Source organism: Equus asinus, chromosome 12 (genome assembly GCF_041296235.1).
Source record: "Equus asinus isolate D_3611 breed Donkey chromosome 12, EquAss-T2T_v2, whole genome shotgun sequence".
Taxonomy (NCBI): domain Eukaryota; kingdom Metazoa; phylum Chordata; class Mammalia; order Perissodactyla; family Equidae; genus Equus; species Equus asinus.
In genome coordinates, this window is record NC_091801.1 from 17,445,677 (window position 1) to 17,462,567 (window position 16,891).

Here is a 16,891-nt window from a genome sequence, read left to right on the forward strand (position 1 = left end):
CTGTACACGTTCTCGTGGCTTGGTACAACGGCTGTTAGTGTTACGGCCGATTGTGTCCCAGTTGCGTCAGGGTCAAACCACAGTCAAAACCAGTGCCACTGATAAAGGATAGATAAGAACCCCAAGTTTTTCCCTACTTTGAAACAATCAGGCAGACAAGTCACAAATAGCACAAAGGAGCAGTGAATGGAAAAGATTTCAACTTTCGGTGGTAATTGTGCACTTCCTTTTCACTTGTATGATGTATTAGCCAGAGAATGGTCTCTAAAGAGAAACGGAAGAGGAAAGCACAGAACCTTATCAAAAAATACAGCCAGCTAAATCCCCTCCCTCCAGTTACACTTTTTCAAAGCCTAATATAATTATTCACCGATTTCTATTCTGAAGTTGGTAATGACGAGAGTAATAAATCTATCTCCCTTCCTTTGTGCTACGAATTCAGTGAACTAAAGAATGAAGCTCCATAAAAGGCGGCCTAAAAAATACCATTTATAGAAATAACCCTGAAAAAGAATTCAGGATCTGAGCTTCCAGACTCTATTAACAATAAGGCAAGAAACAAGGCCCCAGGATGCTGAGGAGAAAGAGAGTATTTTCCACTGTCCTGAAGTGACCTTTCCCCTCCCCCTCAGTCTCTGGCAGTGGCTCCCAATGACACTTTACAGGTCACAAAGGAGCTGCATGCAGCTGTCCTCACTTCTCAAGGGAGTCACTTCTACAGGGCCATCAGGGAGACAATACCATGAGAACAAGAAGGGGGGAAGGGTTGCAAGGTACACTCCTTACCCTTGCTGTTCCCTCCTAGGGAAAGACTTTAGATAAGTAAAATATCTGAAAACACTTCATACTAGCTTTGAACTCACCTGGGATCATCTAAGGTAATGGTTATAAAGCTGGTTTTAGCTGCAGCCGTGCTTTCAAGATTTCCAGTCCCCTCCCCGCTCCCCCCCCCCCCCCCCCCCCCCCCCGCCCTCTGCCCTCCCCTCTCTCCTTGTTCAATGCCTCAGTCCACTGCGGTGCTACAGGACACTTCCTCTCCAGCAGAAGCTTCCCAGCGAGTGGTTCGCTGTGCTGAGCCCTGCTTCCCACCGAGGATGAATTCTAGCCTCGGCTGCAATTCCCACTGGACAAAGCTGCTGGGACCTGTATTAGCAAACTCTCTACAAAATAAGCTCCTCGATGGTATAACCACACAACAGAGTGAGGTAGGGCATTTTTAGTTTGCACCTCCAAAAAACAAAAAGAGCCTATTACATTAAAGTGAATGTACTGGAGAATGACAGCTAAAGAATCCACTGGTTAAAGGCTTAAATCTTAGAACCACCTTGCTTCTGCTAATCTGTTCTATTAACTTTATCAGCAATGTGCATCTAATTTAATTTCATCTCTAAATTATAATTATGCTGAAGAGTTAAACAAGAGACCTGACTAGCACTTTCCTCTTGGATACTGCCTGTTAAGATTAATAATAAAAAATAAAAGTTATTTTCAAACGCTTTGGGAGACTTACAGAAAGAAGTGTGACAGAAAGGAGTGAATTCCTGCCTTTTCGTTCTATACAAAATGTCGAAACACAGATTTTCATTTCCCGTCTGCTTCGTTCATTCTCCTTGCTATTTAAACAAGCCAATATATCACCCATTATACTCATTTGTCTTGTATCTCCTGGTTCAGGGTGGGAGCTCCGTGGAATGAGGGATTTTTAATTCTCATATATATCCTCTCAGCAGAGGACAACGGTTGGTACACAGTAGGAGCTCAATAAATATGCCCTAGAACATTAAGAATCCAAATATTTGGACCCTATGTTTTTGAAAACAATTATTGGAGGGGATAAATCACAATGCTTAGCATATTAGAGTTATCATTTAAATTGACCTGATACATAAATTACACTATACTGAAAACAAGGTCTTTCGCAAGTTAAATAAGTGAGTTTTGAAAATGAATACAAAATCATTTTGATTTCATTTTGTGCTAATTTTTTCATGGATTTTTTTAGTTCTGTCTTTATTGATTAAAGTTACTGGAAATTTTATTTAACACATATTAAATACTAAAGAACATTCTAGAATATCATAAAGAATTTGGAACTTTGAATTCTGACAGGCTGGAAAAGAAACAATTTCTAGGGAGGATATATAATACAACATAGTAAAGCTCTATTTTTTTTTTATTTAAATCTAGTTAGCAGACTTTTTCTCTTTTAAAAATGTATTAAAATATCATGGCTGACTACTTGGATCTCTCATGAAGGTTTGCTTATATTTTCCTGATGACATTAAAGTTGAATCTGACCCAAATCCTCAACTATAGAAATGCTTATGTTTAAAATTAATAATCCATTCAAGTACCAACTAAACTCAAATTTTCTGACAACCTAACTTATCATATTCCTTATAATTAAGTCAACCTTAAGTATAAACTTAAAAAAAACCTTAAATCCCAAAGAATATTTGCTACTGTCAAAAAATTTCAGCATACAGACAAGGTACAATTTATATGTGAGAATTATCAGCACACTGAAAAATATCCAGGAAACACTGACTTCTCATATTTTAAAGGAAAGCTAGACTCATCTAGCCATAGCATGATTCTCTTTTGGACTCTAAGATTATACAGTTGTGCTAATTGTCTTTGCTTGCTAGAAACTGACCAAAAGGCCCCATCCATATAACATGGCCTAATGATCAAACTTCATTCTATGACCACCAGAATGTCAGTTACTCTCCCGCCTCTATCCTATTGAAAGAAGTAGGCCTGGCAAAAGGAACACTCCTGGAAATAATGATCATTTTAATTACGAACTGGCTTCATTCATGTTTAAATGACGTTAATACTGTCTACCGATGCAATCTATACAATATCCATTGAATGCAGAACAATACACACGTTTTGGAGAGTAGAAGATGTGTGTGTGTGTGTGTATTTAACCTTTGCTTCAAATATCTTGATTTAATCATATACAAGATAAACATGAACTATATTTAACACATAAAACTAAGCATTCAAACCTGCTACGAAACACTAAGTAAATAAGTATATAGAGATCCAAAATGATCCAAGGGGAATTAAATTAAACTGAAATTAGTCTCAGTAATGATGTGCATTAACAGATGTAACAAAAGAACTAACGTTGTCTACGTTGAAAAGGTCCGTCGTGTTTCCTCATTTCTGTGAGGGAAACTCCTGACTTCTGGGTAATCTCTGGCTCCTGAGTACTTGCCTGGCTCTGACCCTCGTCTTGCATTGACCATGAGCTTCTGTTTCTCTCTTGCTCTTGACAGTTTGCCTGAAATGAACTACTGTTCCTTCCTGACTTCTAGCTTCTGTGTACTTCCGGAGTCAACAAGTTCTGTGTCCCGGTTCCAACATCTGCCTTGGTTTTCCTAGTCCTGATTAATCACACCGCTCCAACAATCTAGAAATGCCCGGGCCAGTAATCACCAGCCGAATGTCTTGGAAGAGCTGCAGAACAGATGTACTCAGAATGCCCGCTCTCCCCCTCAGGAACTGACCTCAGGTGTGAATGACAATGATACAAGCCTTGAAAGCAGCTGTGAGTTATACAGGAATATGAAGTGCCAGATACATAACAAACACATCATAAATGATGATTTCTATATTATCCTTGGGCTTTTTCTGTTTTTGGAGACTTCATAAAAATTAAAAAATTACACAAAATCTCCAAATCCCCAACTCTTCTTGTAGTGAAAGCCAATGGGGGAAAAAAAAAACTGTAGGGAGCTCTTACAAACATATGTGAAGAGACAGATAAATATTAGATGGATTTCTGTGTGGGCAAGAATACATTATTTTAGGAGGAAACAATCCAAATTATATTTTAAATATAATAGGTTCTTACAGTAAAGGAACCCAAGAATTAATATAAATGATGCTCTGAGGACATGAGGCTAAATTATCACTGGACCCTAAAATCTGGCAGAGACTACTCTTTGCCCCTCAATATTAATTCTCCACTTGTTATTTTACTATAAAACTCCCTTCGTTTCAGCTGTGCATATGGCTGCCCAACTACACAGCACATTTCCCAGGCTACCCTGCAGCTGATTCAGGGATGTTAGGAACTTCTGGCCAAGGGATGAGTGACAGTGACCTGTGGAACTTGTCTCCCACCTTCCTTCCCCCTGGGGCTGCAATGTGAAAGGGGTCCCTGGAAGCATCAACCATCCCTACAAGAACACCCTAGTGTCGTGGTTCCGAAACCTCCTCCGCACATTGGAACCACCTGGAGAAGCTATATAAAATACTGATGGCTGGCTCTCTCTCCTACAGACTGATTTAATTGCTCCTAGGGGATAGTGGAGCAATAAGACAGAAGGAGCGGGAGTCTCTGAATGACCTGATGAAGCTAAGCCGTGTACTCCCCTGAAACATTGCTGGGCGATGGTATCAAAAAATTAAATAACCAGAGCTCCAAGAGAGGATGCCAAAAAGGCCATGTTGATTACATATGGCTTTCATATTCACAAATAATCCTTCTGTGTTGTTTAAACTACTGTTGTTTGGCTTTAGAGAAAGCAGCTGAACAAATATCCTTATAAATAAACACAATAAACACAAAAATTCTGGTCCTCAAGTGTAGGTAAAAGAAAAAAAATACTCTCCTTTTTCTAAAGAAAAAACTACAGTACACCAATAGCAAAAAAAGAGAGCGTAGTTTTAATACAAGCCAGGAAAATCGTTGGTGAGGTAGAGAAGATTCATTAAAGAAAAACTAAAAATAAATTTAAAATATTAAGATTATTCAGTTTGACAATACAGAGACAGAAAAATATATTAAAGTTTGCTAATTCATTAATAATTGGCATAAATCAATGAGAACTTGAAACAAAATGGGAAATCTCAAAAAAGATGATTTTAGGACAGAGTTAAATAAACACTGTCTCATCTTATAGGCCCATTTTTGATAGGATACAGATTAGACTGCTTTTATTTTGTTACTCTGTCATCCTCAACATGTGACTTCAATTTCATGGTCCAAAATGGCTGCCCCATCACCTGCCATCACATTCTCACACCAGCCAGGAAGAAGGGGGAGAGTACATACTTCTTCATTATAAGGGCACACCTCAGAAGTTACCCATGCCACTTCAGTTCACATCCCACTGCCCAGAACCTATTCATATGCCCACATTTAACTGCAAGGGAGGCTGGGAAACGTCGTCTTAAGCTGGACAATCATGCATTGAGCTAAAACTTTTACCACTATAAAGAAAAGAATCTTGGATATTGGGGGCAATTAGAAGTCTCTGCCAGAGGGCTCATTATTAAGAGGTACAAAAAAATTAGGATGAAGGTGTGTCTGGAATACTCAAAAACAATTCGTAACATAAAATACATAAATACAAAAATATTTCTATATAAAATCTAAATTAAAATTTCTATATAACAATATATTAAAGTTATATAAAGTCAAACACAACATAGATATACAGTGTAGAAAATGAAAGCCCACTTTATTCCCATAATTTCACCTCTGCGAAAATAATGAATTATTAAAAAAAATCTTGGAATATGTGGGTTTGGGACTAACATTTAGGTGAAATAATGTCTTTCCATAGCTCTTCCCCTAGTGCTACTGACAGAAATAAAACTTTGGAATGGGAGATGTCATTTGTGGAATCCTCAGATTCCTTTCTTTGGGGTAATAGTCTCAAATAAGAAAAAACCGGAATCCAAGGAAGCAGGAAATCAAGGCCACCTTGCGACATTACAAGACATCAAAGGAAAACAACATTTCTTGCACAATCACTGAAAATGTGTCACCATCTATAAAGCCTCTCCCACTGGCAAGAAGACAACTTAAATAGACAATTAAAATAACAAGAGTGGCAAAGCAAAGTCAAACATAGACAGCAACTCTTATTTGACTCTCAGAGAAACAGTTTTAAAATGAATAAAAACGTTTACCCATTCATACTCTATTTTGCCGTATTTTTGCTATAAACCCAGAGGATATTTTTATATCAGTATTCTAAATTTAACCAGCTGGAGTAATTTCTTAAGTAGTATACCATTTAACCTTCTCAAATGAAGGCCTTGTGTTTTAATGGAAAATATGCATTTCGCATTAATGACAGAACACAATGTCCTTGGCTTAGATCTTCTCCAACAAAACAGGTCTTTTTTTGGTACGCTATGCTGAGCTATATGGCAAGGCTAGAATACAACAAATTTATTCAAAGAATCAAAGTCTGAAGTCATCTATACTAACTAGAAGTATTTAAAAATCGTAACCTCAAGTTAACATATCAATTTTCTCAAAATTCCAATCATTGACCTCCTGGAGAATGGAAAAAAAAAATTATTTTTAAAAGGTTTCATTAGATGTGTCAGGATTCGAATGATTATGCTCAACACCATTCAAAAAGTGACCCGACCACTTTTAAGCAAAGAAACACTTAGTAAGGGATGTTTTTCCTTAATTTTTCATTATTTGTGGAAAATATAATGTCATAAATCAAAGAAATCTTGATTATAATATAGCTAATGCAACTTAAATAAGTTGAGAATAATAAAAATTCATCTATTATGAAAAGCAAATATTCTAAGTAAGACTTGTTAAGAATTAATATAAACAAAAACAACTAATTTTAGGTCAAATTAATTGTACTCAAAATTCAAACAGAATTTCATTTGGTATTAAAGTATAACACCAGGTATATAGTAAAAGAACACTCACCAGAACACTGTTAATAATGATTGTTGTGTGCATCAAATGTAATAACATAGAAGTTCTATACAATTTGTATCAACAGTTTAAGAACTGATTATATCATTATTTGAGCCTAGTAGGAATAGATGTAATAAACCAGAAGAGGCTACTTCTCTATTTTGACTTCTAAATTTACGTGTTGCACTCAAGAACATCACATGTAAAAGAATGAGTACACAGAGATGGTTAAACACCCAACCTCCGACGTCTAAGTTCAGTTCCCCTTACTGTTCTTGAAAGAGCATGTTCCAGATCTTCACTGTCTTTAGGGCACCTCACTCTCAACAAAAACAAAACAGAACACAAAGAAAACAAGAGCTGGACTTCACAGAGAAATAAAAGCCATCAGGTAGAAAGCCACAACTTCCCCCTCCCCTAAAGTGACCCTTGATCCTGCATCCTTCCCTCCCTCCTAGAGGAAAGCCATCCCTCCCTGACGCCAAGACCACCCCTTCCTGCATTCCTGAGGGCCCCTGTGGCCTCCTGGGGCCCTGGCTTCATCTATTAAACCCTCCTGTATGCTCCCAGGCTTGAAGAGAAAGGGGTCAAGAGAAGGCTGGGTGGCCTGAGCAAGCGCCAGACTCAGTCTGTGAGGGAGAAGAGGTGGAGGAGGGGGAAGGGAAACAGACTGGAGACGCTTACTACCCACCAGGACTTCACCTACAGAAGCTGATTTGAACTTCAGGCCAGCCCTGTGAACTCTTATCAATTATGTTTTCCAAATATGAAACTGGGCATAAGGAGGCTATGTCAATTGCCCCAAGTTACACAGTTTGTAAATTTCAGCGCCAGGACTTTACCCCAGGTCATCAGCTCCCTTAAAACAGTGCTCTGTAGCATGCACTTCCCCCCACTGTCCCAGCATGGGAGGCAGAGCCACTGGTAATGAGTGTTCACAAGGAGGTACAAAGGCCATCCCAGCAGTTCCATAAGCTCTAGACTAGAGAAGAAGCAGAGTTTTAAAAATATACAAGAGACAGCTTGCTTCATTCTTAGAGTCTGCAATGACGTTTTGCTGTGGGTATGTTTCACGGCAAGATGGCTCAGTGAATCTTGCCAAATGCCTTCCTCATCTCCCCGTGCCATGGGAGGGTCTTGCCATGGTTTACCTGAATATGCATTTGACTTCCGCCATGCCGTATTGCAGCTGCTTTAGCTCCCTTTTTATTGTCACCTTCCCCTTGGCTATACTCATCTTCCTCGAACATCCCTGGACAAATTCATCCTCTCACGTTACCAATCTATTTCTCCCCTTATATTTACCACCAAACTCTTCGAATAGTTTTTCCATTAATCTTCACCTCCTCAGATTCCACTCTTGTCTCAGCTCATTCCTAGGCTTCTGCGCACACAGACTAGTGAAGCTAAAACCCCAATGGCATTCTAATTGATTCATCCATGGCCTCTTCAGCCTTCACTATCTACCTCTCTAAAGTTCTAACACTTTAAAGAAACCTTTCTTCTGGGAACTAGATCATTCCCTGGCTTCTGACAGATCACTCTCTCCTGATTCCTTGTTTCAACTTTTGATGGCTCAGTCCAAGGCACCAGTGCACTCTACTCTTCCTCCAACCATTAAATATTGGCTCCCCAACATCCTACCACTGGTTTGTGGGGGTTTTTTTGCCCTTGAATTGTTCCCTTTGTGTCACCTCATCCATCTAATGGCTTCAAATATAGATGACTAATTAATTTCTAGATCTCTAACGTTTGCCCCAAATTCTTTCTTAAGTTCCATATTTCTATCTTCAAAAATCAGCAGAATTTGCCACTCAGCATGTCCAAAACCACATTCACTTTTCTCCTCCTCCCAATGCTGTTCTGTTCCTTGCATTCTATCTCGCAGTTAATGACACTACACATCTCGTCTTCAAACTAGAGACCTAAGCACCACCCTATCATCTCTGTTCTACTTAAACCTCTACTTCTGAGTGAACATAAACACTAAAGCTTCTACCCAAGAACTGTCTCATAGTTATTGGGTGTTAGCTTTTGGGGGGTTGGTTTGGCTTGGTTTTTGTTTTGCTTTATCTTCTTCACTGCTTCTACCTTAGGTCAGACATTCCACATTTCTACCTTGATCAATGCTACGGCAGAAACTCCTAATGGGTAACTAGACTCCAGTCTTTGTTGCTCAACCCTGTTGACAGAATTCTCTTGCTAAGAAACAAAGGTAATCTCAATAGACATTATTCTTACATTAATGTCCTCATATTATAATAAGGTACAACTATGCAGATGAAACTGTAAGACAAAAGACATGTCTCTGTCTGTAGGGAGCAAGCTCTGGCCATATGATTCATACTCCAAAAGTCAGAATTATGAATGAGCCCCATTTAGTTCATGGTATAGTCACTATAAGAGTCAAGACCTCTTAAGGGCAGCTTCCTGATGCCATTCTCATGTAGATATATTCAGACTAATGACTAGAAGACAAAGAACCCACTCAAGTCAGCCCAGGAGGAGTGCTCAGCCAGGAGGATCAACTAGGAGCTATTATAGGGCTTAGGATAAAAATAAGTCAGGGTCTGCAGACTCTGGGAGCAAGATCACTTTTGGTAGGAGCAGAAATCTGTATTACACAAGCTAGATGATGTTTCATGTCATTTCTAGGATTACTGACCTGTGCTCTCCCTTAGCAAATAATAACAACTTTTTAAAGGTTATAACCTGTCCCAGATTAAAAGGAGGACAGGGTTCCTCTGTATTCTTGTGTCGACACTGAAAAGCAGTGTATGCTGAAGGCCAGTGAGGGGGCAGAAACAGAGAACGAGGGGAAGCCATCCTAAGGTGAAACTCAGAGACACAGACTCAGGGAATCTTGGCCTGTTAACTTCTTCCCACAGGAGACCCCTTCCCAGTGCCAATCTTGGGGGTCTCAGACTTGTTTATTATTAATAAGAGAACATGTGTCCCTCACAAATGATTTTCTATTGCCTTTAATAGAAGTCAGAATTCTTAAGAATGGAATCCTTCTCCAGCTGGACTGAACCTACCTCATCTCTCACGAAAACCCAAAAAGCACACAGCACTTTTTATCTCCATTAATGAGGAATATTTCAGCACCCCCAGTGCGCCAGGTCATGCCAGTGTCCTCAGCGTGTCATGCTGAGGTCACACAGAACATGCCGCTCTTTCGGGATTGGAAATTCTCTCCCTAGTCTAGGACATTCCTCCTTATCTTTCAGGAGCCAGCTCTGTTATCACCTCTTCCCCAAAACATCCCTTGACCCCAGACTGAGGGAGTCCCTTGATGGCTCTCTGCCATTTTGCTTATTACCCTATCGTTGTACCTCCCACCTGGTATCGTGATTATTTGTATACTGAGGGTTGGGGCTGCAACATATGAATTTGGGGGGGATGTTGGGGAGGGACACAATTCAGCCCATAACATAAGCCGAAGCATAATGTCTTGAATCAATTTATCTCTGCCTGGAAAAGTTAGGTCATGACTGAAAGAAGTTGTTTTCAGATTCTTTCAATCTGTTTTGTATGCTCTTGCTTTGTTTGCCTGTTTGTTTTCTTGAGCACCTGCTGTTTACAAAGCACTGTGTTTAGGCCAAGAAAAGTGAACACAGGAAGTAAACGCACGTCCCTGTTCTCTCAGAGTTTACCATCTAGATAATGATTTTTCTAATCGCTTTAGCAAAAACACAAATCAGAAGGTGAGGCTGTGCTAGGAGAAGCCAGGCTGGAGAGCTTGAAGCCAAACAATTCAGCTCCCCTGACCCTGTGCAAGGGCTCCTAAAGCCAAACCACGCAACCCTGGAGCTCCAGGGAGCACGTTTGAAAGAGCTGAGAGACACACATGCACTGAGCCAAATCAGATATGGAATATGCAATTGTTCAGTGTAAACTATAAAGCACCATCCTAACTTTGGTTATTGTTACATAGAATACAAAGAGTTCTCACTGTCTCAAAGTCAACTGACTATTTGCAAGAATACCCCAGAAGGACTGCACTGACGGAAGGGAAACACCAGGGGGGGAAGCAAAGATGAGACTCAGAGACATCAGAAAAGGGAGAAGAGACTACAACAGAGACAAAAAGTATTCGCTAAGGAGAACCAGTATGCGTGTCGCTGTGTAACAACTGTAGCATCAGAGGAAATAACAGTAACGATTTATAGGGCCCTCCTGTGAGCCAGACTCTGGGCCAGCCCAATGCATGCATCATCTCACCCTCACAGCAGCCTTGAGAAATGCTATTGCTTCCCCATTTCACAGATGAAGAAAATGGGGCTTGAAGAGCTTAAGAACGTGTCCAAAGTTGCAGAGTAAATTAGAGATAGGACTCAGATCCTAGGGTATCTGAGGTCAAAGCCTGGGGGACAAATTTCAAAACCTTTTCTTTACAACAAGACACACAGCTCAAAGTCTGTCTTAACGTGCCCACAATATGGAATAACCATGCATTCCGATTTGCCAGGAACACTCCCAGTTTACATCTGCTTCCCAGTGGAACTATTAACCGCACTCCCTTTCACACTCAGAAGTGTCCCAGTTTAGACAACAAAGTATATGGTAATCTTGCCTCAATGCCACTTGCCACAGTGAAACATGTCTACACAATTTTCCGGGCCAAGCGCAAAATAAAAATGTGGGGCCATTGGTTCAAAAAGCAGGGAAAAGTGTTATTAAAGGTACTGAAATATAAGTCTTCGTTCTTTCTTTCATGTATCTGCTCTACCCACAGTCCGCTGTCCCACTGGACTTTACTTGTAAAACACAAGTTCCAAGATAAAATTAGCTAGAATTTCAAGAGGGTGATAGCAAAGCATTGAACCAAGTTCCAGATTGTTCTGAGTGTGAGGCCCTGTGAACTGCACAGGATGCACACCCACAAAGCAGCACTGGTCTGCCCCTTTTGTGTCCACACACATGGGTCTGAAACCATCGTGATCTTGGCATGCCCTGGGCCTGGGTTGCAAACAGGAAACTGGCTGCAACCTCCTATTGTCCAGACTTGCGACATTAAATACTGCATATTAGGTCCATTAAATCATTTCTTTAGAAGAAATGTTTTAAAGTATTTCTAATGAAGCACAAGATTTCATTTCCTAAGCAAAATAAGAGCATAAATTCATGTAAATTTGGTCACTCTCTACCATTTCATTTATGACATAAAAATAATTAATCCAGATAAGGTAACCTATCCATGATATCAATGAAAACTTAAACTACAACGAATTGAAATAATGGTGGGTTACAAAGTCTTTCATACCACAACGCCTGATTTAAATCATGTTTCTGTTTTAAATGTAGATACTACATGTTTAATTTAAAACTTTGTGTTACATAAATTCATATGTGCCTGAGCAAAATTTAAATAATTTCCACTATATAGACCAAATGGGGAAAAAACAAAATTCAGAATTTTAAGGATGGCTGAAGAACTGTCCTTAAAAATGGTGTGGGAGGGTAGGGGATGGGTCAATTAGCTGATTCATTCATTGAGTAAGCATTTATTGAGTACCTACAATGACACAAGCACTGCACAAAATTCTGGGGAAACACAGATGAATCAAATGTGGCCCTGTCCTCAAGAAGCTTACATTCTAGTAGATGAGACAAAGGTAAACAAATAAAGCATAAGCTTCCTCTGGTGCCATGGAAGAGTAACCACAGGGAAGAGTGTGTACAGAGCAGTGGGCCCTCTAGTCTGGGGGGTGGGAGGGGACGGGATCATGGAAGGTTTCCTGCAAGAGAGAGCTAAGCCTTGAAAGCCCAAAAGAATTCCAGCAGGTAGCCAAGGGCTTCAAAGGAGCACAAGAACAGGTCTCAGAAAGTGTGGCACCCCATGAGAAGACAGAGCCACTCTAAACGACAGCAGCACGCCAAAAGGACAGAGTCTTGTTTAATCAAGAGGTGTGTGTGTGGATGGCACAGAGTGGGTGCACAGAGAGAAGGTGCATACAGATTGATACTGTGTACAGAGAAAAAAGACAATGTTCATGGACTCTGGAAGGTGGGTGTGGGGCAGGTGCTCTCTCCTTAAAATGCCAAAGAGTTGGGAATGAGAAGAGAATCAGAAGTATAAAAGAGCCTAGTAAGACAACTTTTCCCCTCAGGTCATATGATCATTGAATCAAGAGAAATAACACCATTTTGTTTGCTTATTTATGGGCCTACAAGGAAAAATATGTTCTTGGTAAAACTAAAAGTATGTTTCTATTTCTTCATAATAAAGATAAAAGTTACCCTTCATCCATGTCAATGGGTTGAAGCAATGACAGAAATCTAAAACAATGACTAATCTCACAAAAATTTAAATTTGACTTAAGAATGCACTATCAAATTTTTGCAACAAATTTACCACTGCTACAGCTATTTTTTAAAAATAACTTTTATTGTTTGTCTGCATTTCTGATCGTTCCCTAAGGATGGACTCCTAGAAAAGGAATTATTAGGCCAAAGAGTTTGAATGTTTTTAAAGCTCTTGGTACATATTAGCTTAAGCTAAAAATAAAACTAGATCGACTACATCAATTGAAGGTAACCAAATAGAATACATGGGAATTAAATGTTGCTATAAATAATACCTAAAAAAGAAAATCTAATAATATATCATAAGTAGATCTTAGGCTTCGAATAGTTATAAGACTAAAAAAAAGTCAGGGTAAGCTTTTGTTTAGGATGACATCCAAGCCAATTAGCACATTTGTGTGTGTGTGTGAACACATATGTACACAAATAATGGACAAAGAAAAGAAAAAGTAGAGGAGTCCATAACTTCTAAATAAGATAAGAAGCATGACGTCATAAAATGATCTACTTGCAAATAGGAAAATACAACTTATTTTATACCTCCCATAATTTCTTACCTAACTCTATATAGCAATAAGTTTTCAATTTTAATAATCAGGTATATAGACTAGCGGAAAAACTGATATTTTAAATAAAGATCAACAAATTGGTTTTTAAGGTAGGTTAGGTTCATCTATTTCTCTAAATTAGAACTCTGTACAGTACTTTTTTCATACACCTCCAGCAAGAAGCAACTAATGCAATTTAAGAAGTAACTCAGATTCTTCAAAAGCCAAAGGACTTTGTCACCAACAAAGTTTCATGAAAGCCAAATTTGAAGCCATTAAAAGTCAAATCTCCTTAAAAACATGCTTTTTTGAAACTGCTGCACGGAAGTGTACAACAATTCTATTTATCACCAATCACTTATATATTCTCAAATATGCATACATTTCCAAAGAATATGGCCCCTGGAGGGCTCAAGTTTATTGATTTTAATTTGTGAAGCCAACCTGTGCATCTCACATCCCTTAAGACACTGTTCTTTCCTTCTTACCATAGCCAAGAAGTGAATTTTCTCTATCCATCAGGATCATAAACAGAAAGTTTACATCTTTCAGAAAAGGGAGCAGGAAGTTTGGTCTTTGAAACATTTCCCTTTGGACCAGGGAGGTATGGAACAGGGTGATGCAAGGAGAGGAAAGTTAGAAGATTTGAGTGATTGCAAAGGCTGAAGCTCCCCAGTCTGTGAATGATGTTCTCCCAGGCATCTGAGCGAGAGGAGCCAATCCTCAACGTCTTTGTCTGCAGCAGTGAATAGAAAAAATTCAACGATGTCTCAGAAGTTTCTTGCACTCAATTTTGCCCCTCCTGGCCCTAAAATGAATGAAACGTTTTCAAAGCAGACTTCCAGGGAGTCAACTTGAAACTTTGAAACAAAGTTCCTGCCAGTTCTACGAAATCTTGAAGTTGTTGGACACGAGTTTTATTATATTGCTCTCCTGGGCTCAGTGTGAACAGGGAACCCAGAAGCTGGAGGGGGCGGGGGGAGAGAAGGGGGGACAGATTTAAACCCGAGGACTAGGACAGGGTGAGCGCCACATGTGGCTTTAATATCCAACAGCTGCTAGAGATCATAACCCCCCTGCTCCTTCTGTCTCTCCACCAGAATCCTATGTTTCAAAGATTATTGTAACTAAAGGGGCTTCACTGCCGTGTAATCTGAATAATGAACTCAAGCTCCAGAAAAATCTAGGATTTTTTTAAAACTAGATGTACCTGAATGTAGCAGACCGACGTTAATCACCCAGCCAAAGTCAAAATCCCAAGGGAAGAAGTAAAAGGGAAAAAATTACACAATGCAATCAAGCAGGCCAGGGAGGGAGGGAAAGGAGAGTAAGGAAACATGGGGCAGCACGGACGCCCAGGACAAGACCTTCTCCTCTTCGAGGTAACTTTTCAAACCCGCCGCTCTGTGCATCTCTGAGCATTAAATAACCGCCCCCACCGGCCCCCCGGGGCCAACGCGCCCGCGAACCCAGCGTCCGCGCGCGGCTCCGGGGGCCGGCGATGCCCCGACCGATACCCGGTCCCCGCGCAGACAATGCGGCGCGCGCCTGCCGCGGCCTCTCTGGGATCGCGCCCCGCCGCCCCCTGCGTCGCCGAGGGGCCACTCACCGACACCAGGAACTCCAGCGTGCCCACATAGTCGCGCTCGGTCTTCTGGAGCTCGCTGAGCACGCACACGCGCAGCCGGAGCTGTTTCTCCAGGTCCTTGGCGCTCTCGTCGCTCATGGTGGGCGGCGGGCGCGGGGTGGCTGCCGTGCTGCGTGCTGCCCCGGCCCCGCGCGGCCACGGAGGAAAGTTGCTGCCTCCGCGGAGTCCGAGCACGGACTGGCGACTTTACATGCCGGGGAGAGGCTGGGGCGGGGGCAGGGGAGGGGGCGCGCGCGGGGACCCCGGCGCGGGAGGCGCGGGGCTCTGCAGGGCGAACTCCCTGGAGATGGGGCTCCGGCCCGGGACCTGCGCGCCCGGCCCCGCTGCTCCGGCCTCACACGGCCTGGGCTGGAGGGGAGGCGGCGCCGGCGGCCACAGCGGTGACTTGGACATTAATCAAATGCTTTGTATCCATGTGACTCCGACCCTTTACCCTTCGCCAAATCTCAGGAAAAAGGAAACACAACCCTGGGGAAGTGTGTTGCGTGCCAGCTAACGAAAAACACACACACACAGTCAGCACTGGAGATGGAACTAATTGGAGATTCCCAAACCGACGAGGACCTACTCCAAGACGCAGCTCGAGGCTTGCTCCTGGAACTCCCGCCTATTGTTTAGCGTTAATGTGTTTTGTACAAATCCTGAAAGCAAAGAAACAAGTCCCCACGGTTACGTAACTGCATGGGAACAAAAACAACCATGGTATTGACCCTCCCGTCTTTGAAAAGAAACACATTGATTTTTGGTTTTATTCAGGCACAAAACAGGTTTGCTTTTAAAACCCCCCAACCGAGAATATTTCACAGGGCAGATTCCCTCCTGCCTGCGCTTGGAAAGTCAATTAGCATAATAAATGAAGACACTATGGGAAAGTGACAGCCTGGCCCATAGAGTAAACTCCAGATACAATAGCATCACCACCGCGCTGTGCTCTTTTGGAGGGAGACCCTTTGCGTGTCTCGAACTTTTTTTCAACATCGAGATAGTAGTAAATTCAACCGGAGGCGAGAATATTTGTGCCAGGTTTGTTTCTAAGAGCTGCTAAGATTTAAGACAGTGTCTCTAATTGAAAAGGCAAAGCCTTATGGAATGCTCATCAAAAGACAGATAGATACAAGATAGAGATAGAGATATATTCTTAGGATTTGAAAATGGAAACAGAGCATGTCCTGGTTTTAATGTTTGTATTTATTGCCTTTCCTCGCTTGGAAACAGCCAGAATCTAATGAGTACTTAATATGTCTAATGAGTTTACCAAGCAAGCAAAACAATCCATCTATATTTTTGTCTTGATATTATCCACATATATTTCTCGAGTCGTTTTCTTCTGCTTAGAACAACTTTAAACAATCCACCCTGACATTTAAATAAACTGAAGGTTTTGATAGAATCGGCATGTTAATTTGTTCTAATAGTTGAAAGCATTAGCAAAACAAAAATAAAGATACTTTCCACATTATCTACGTTAAAATAATTATCAGTTTTCCAGACTATGTCTTTTGAGAGCATGGTTTGAGATGAACGACTATATCCCTCTGTAATGAAACAAAGAGGGACTGTACTTTTCTTCTTATATTAGACGCATTTGAATGATGTGTGAGGAGCTGATGGACAAGATGCAATTTCCTCTTCCTTTTGCGCAAGGCTGTCTAGAGGTAGCCACAAGCAAAGGACAAATAAGTAGATGGC

At 41.0% G+C, this 16,891-nt stretch overlaps 1 protein-coding gene across 2 annotated transcripts in view; it reads right to left on the minus strand.

Moving 5' to 3' along the window:
* PREX2 (phosphatidylinositol-3,4,5-trisphosphate dependent Rac exchange factor 2) overlaps positions 1–15,821 on the minus strand; it is a 274,795-nt gene extending 258,974 nt beyond the window's left edge. Inside the window, exon 1 of one of the 2 annotated variants that reach the window (XM_014838489.3) lies at positions 15,164–15,821. In XM_014838489.3, coding sequence (XP_014693975.3) covers positions 15,164–15,280 — 117 coding nt within the window. In that variant the 5' untranslated portion in view covers positions 15,281–15,821. The remainder of the gene's footprint in view (positions 1–15,163) is intronic. The other variant, XM_070481134.1, reaches the window with a different exon arrangement.
* Between the last annotated feature and the right edge of the window lie 1,070 nt (positions 15,822–16,891).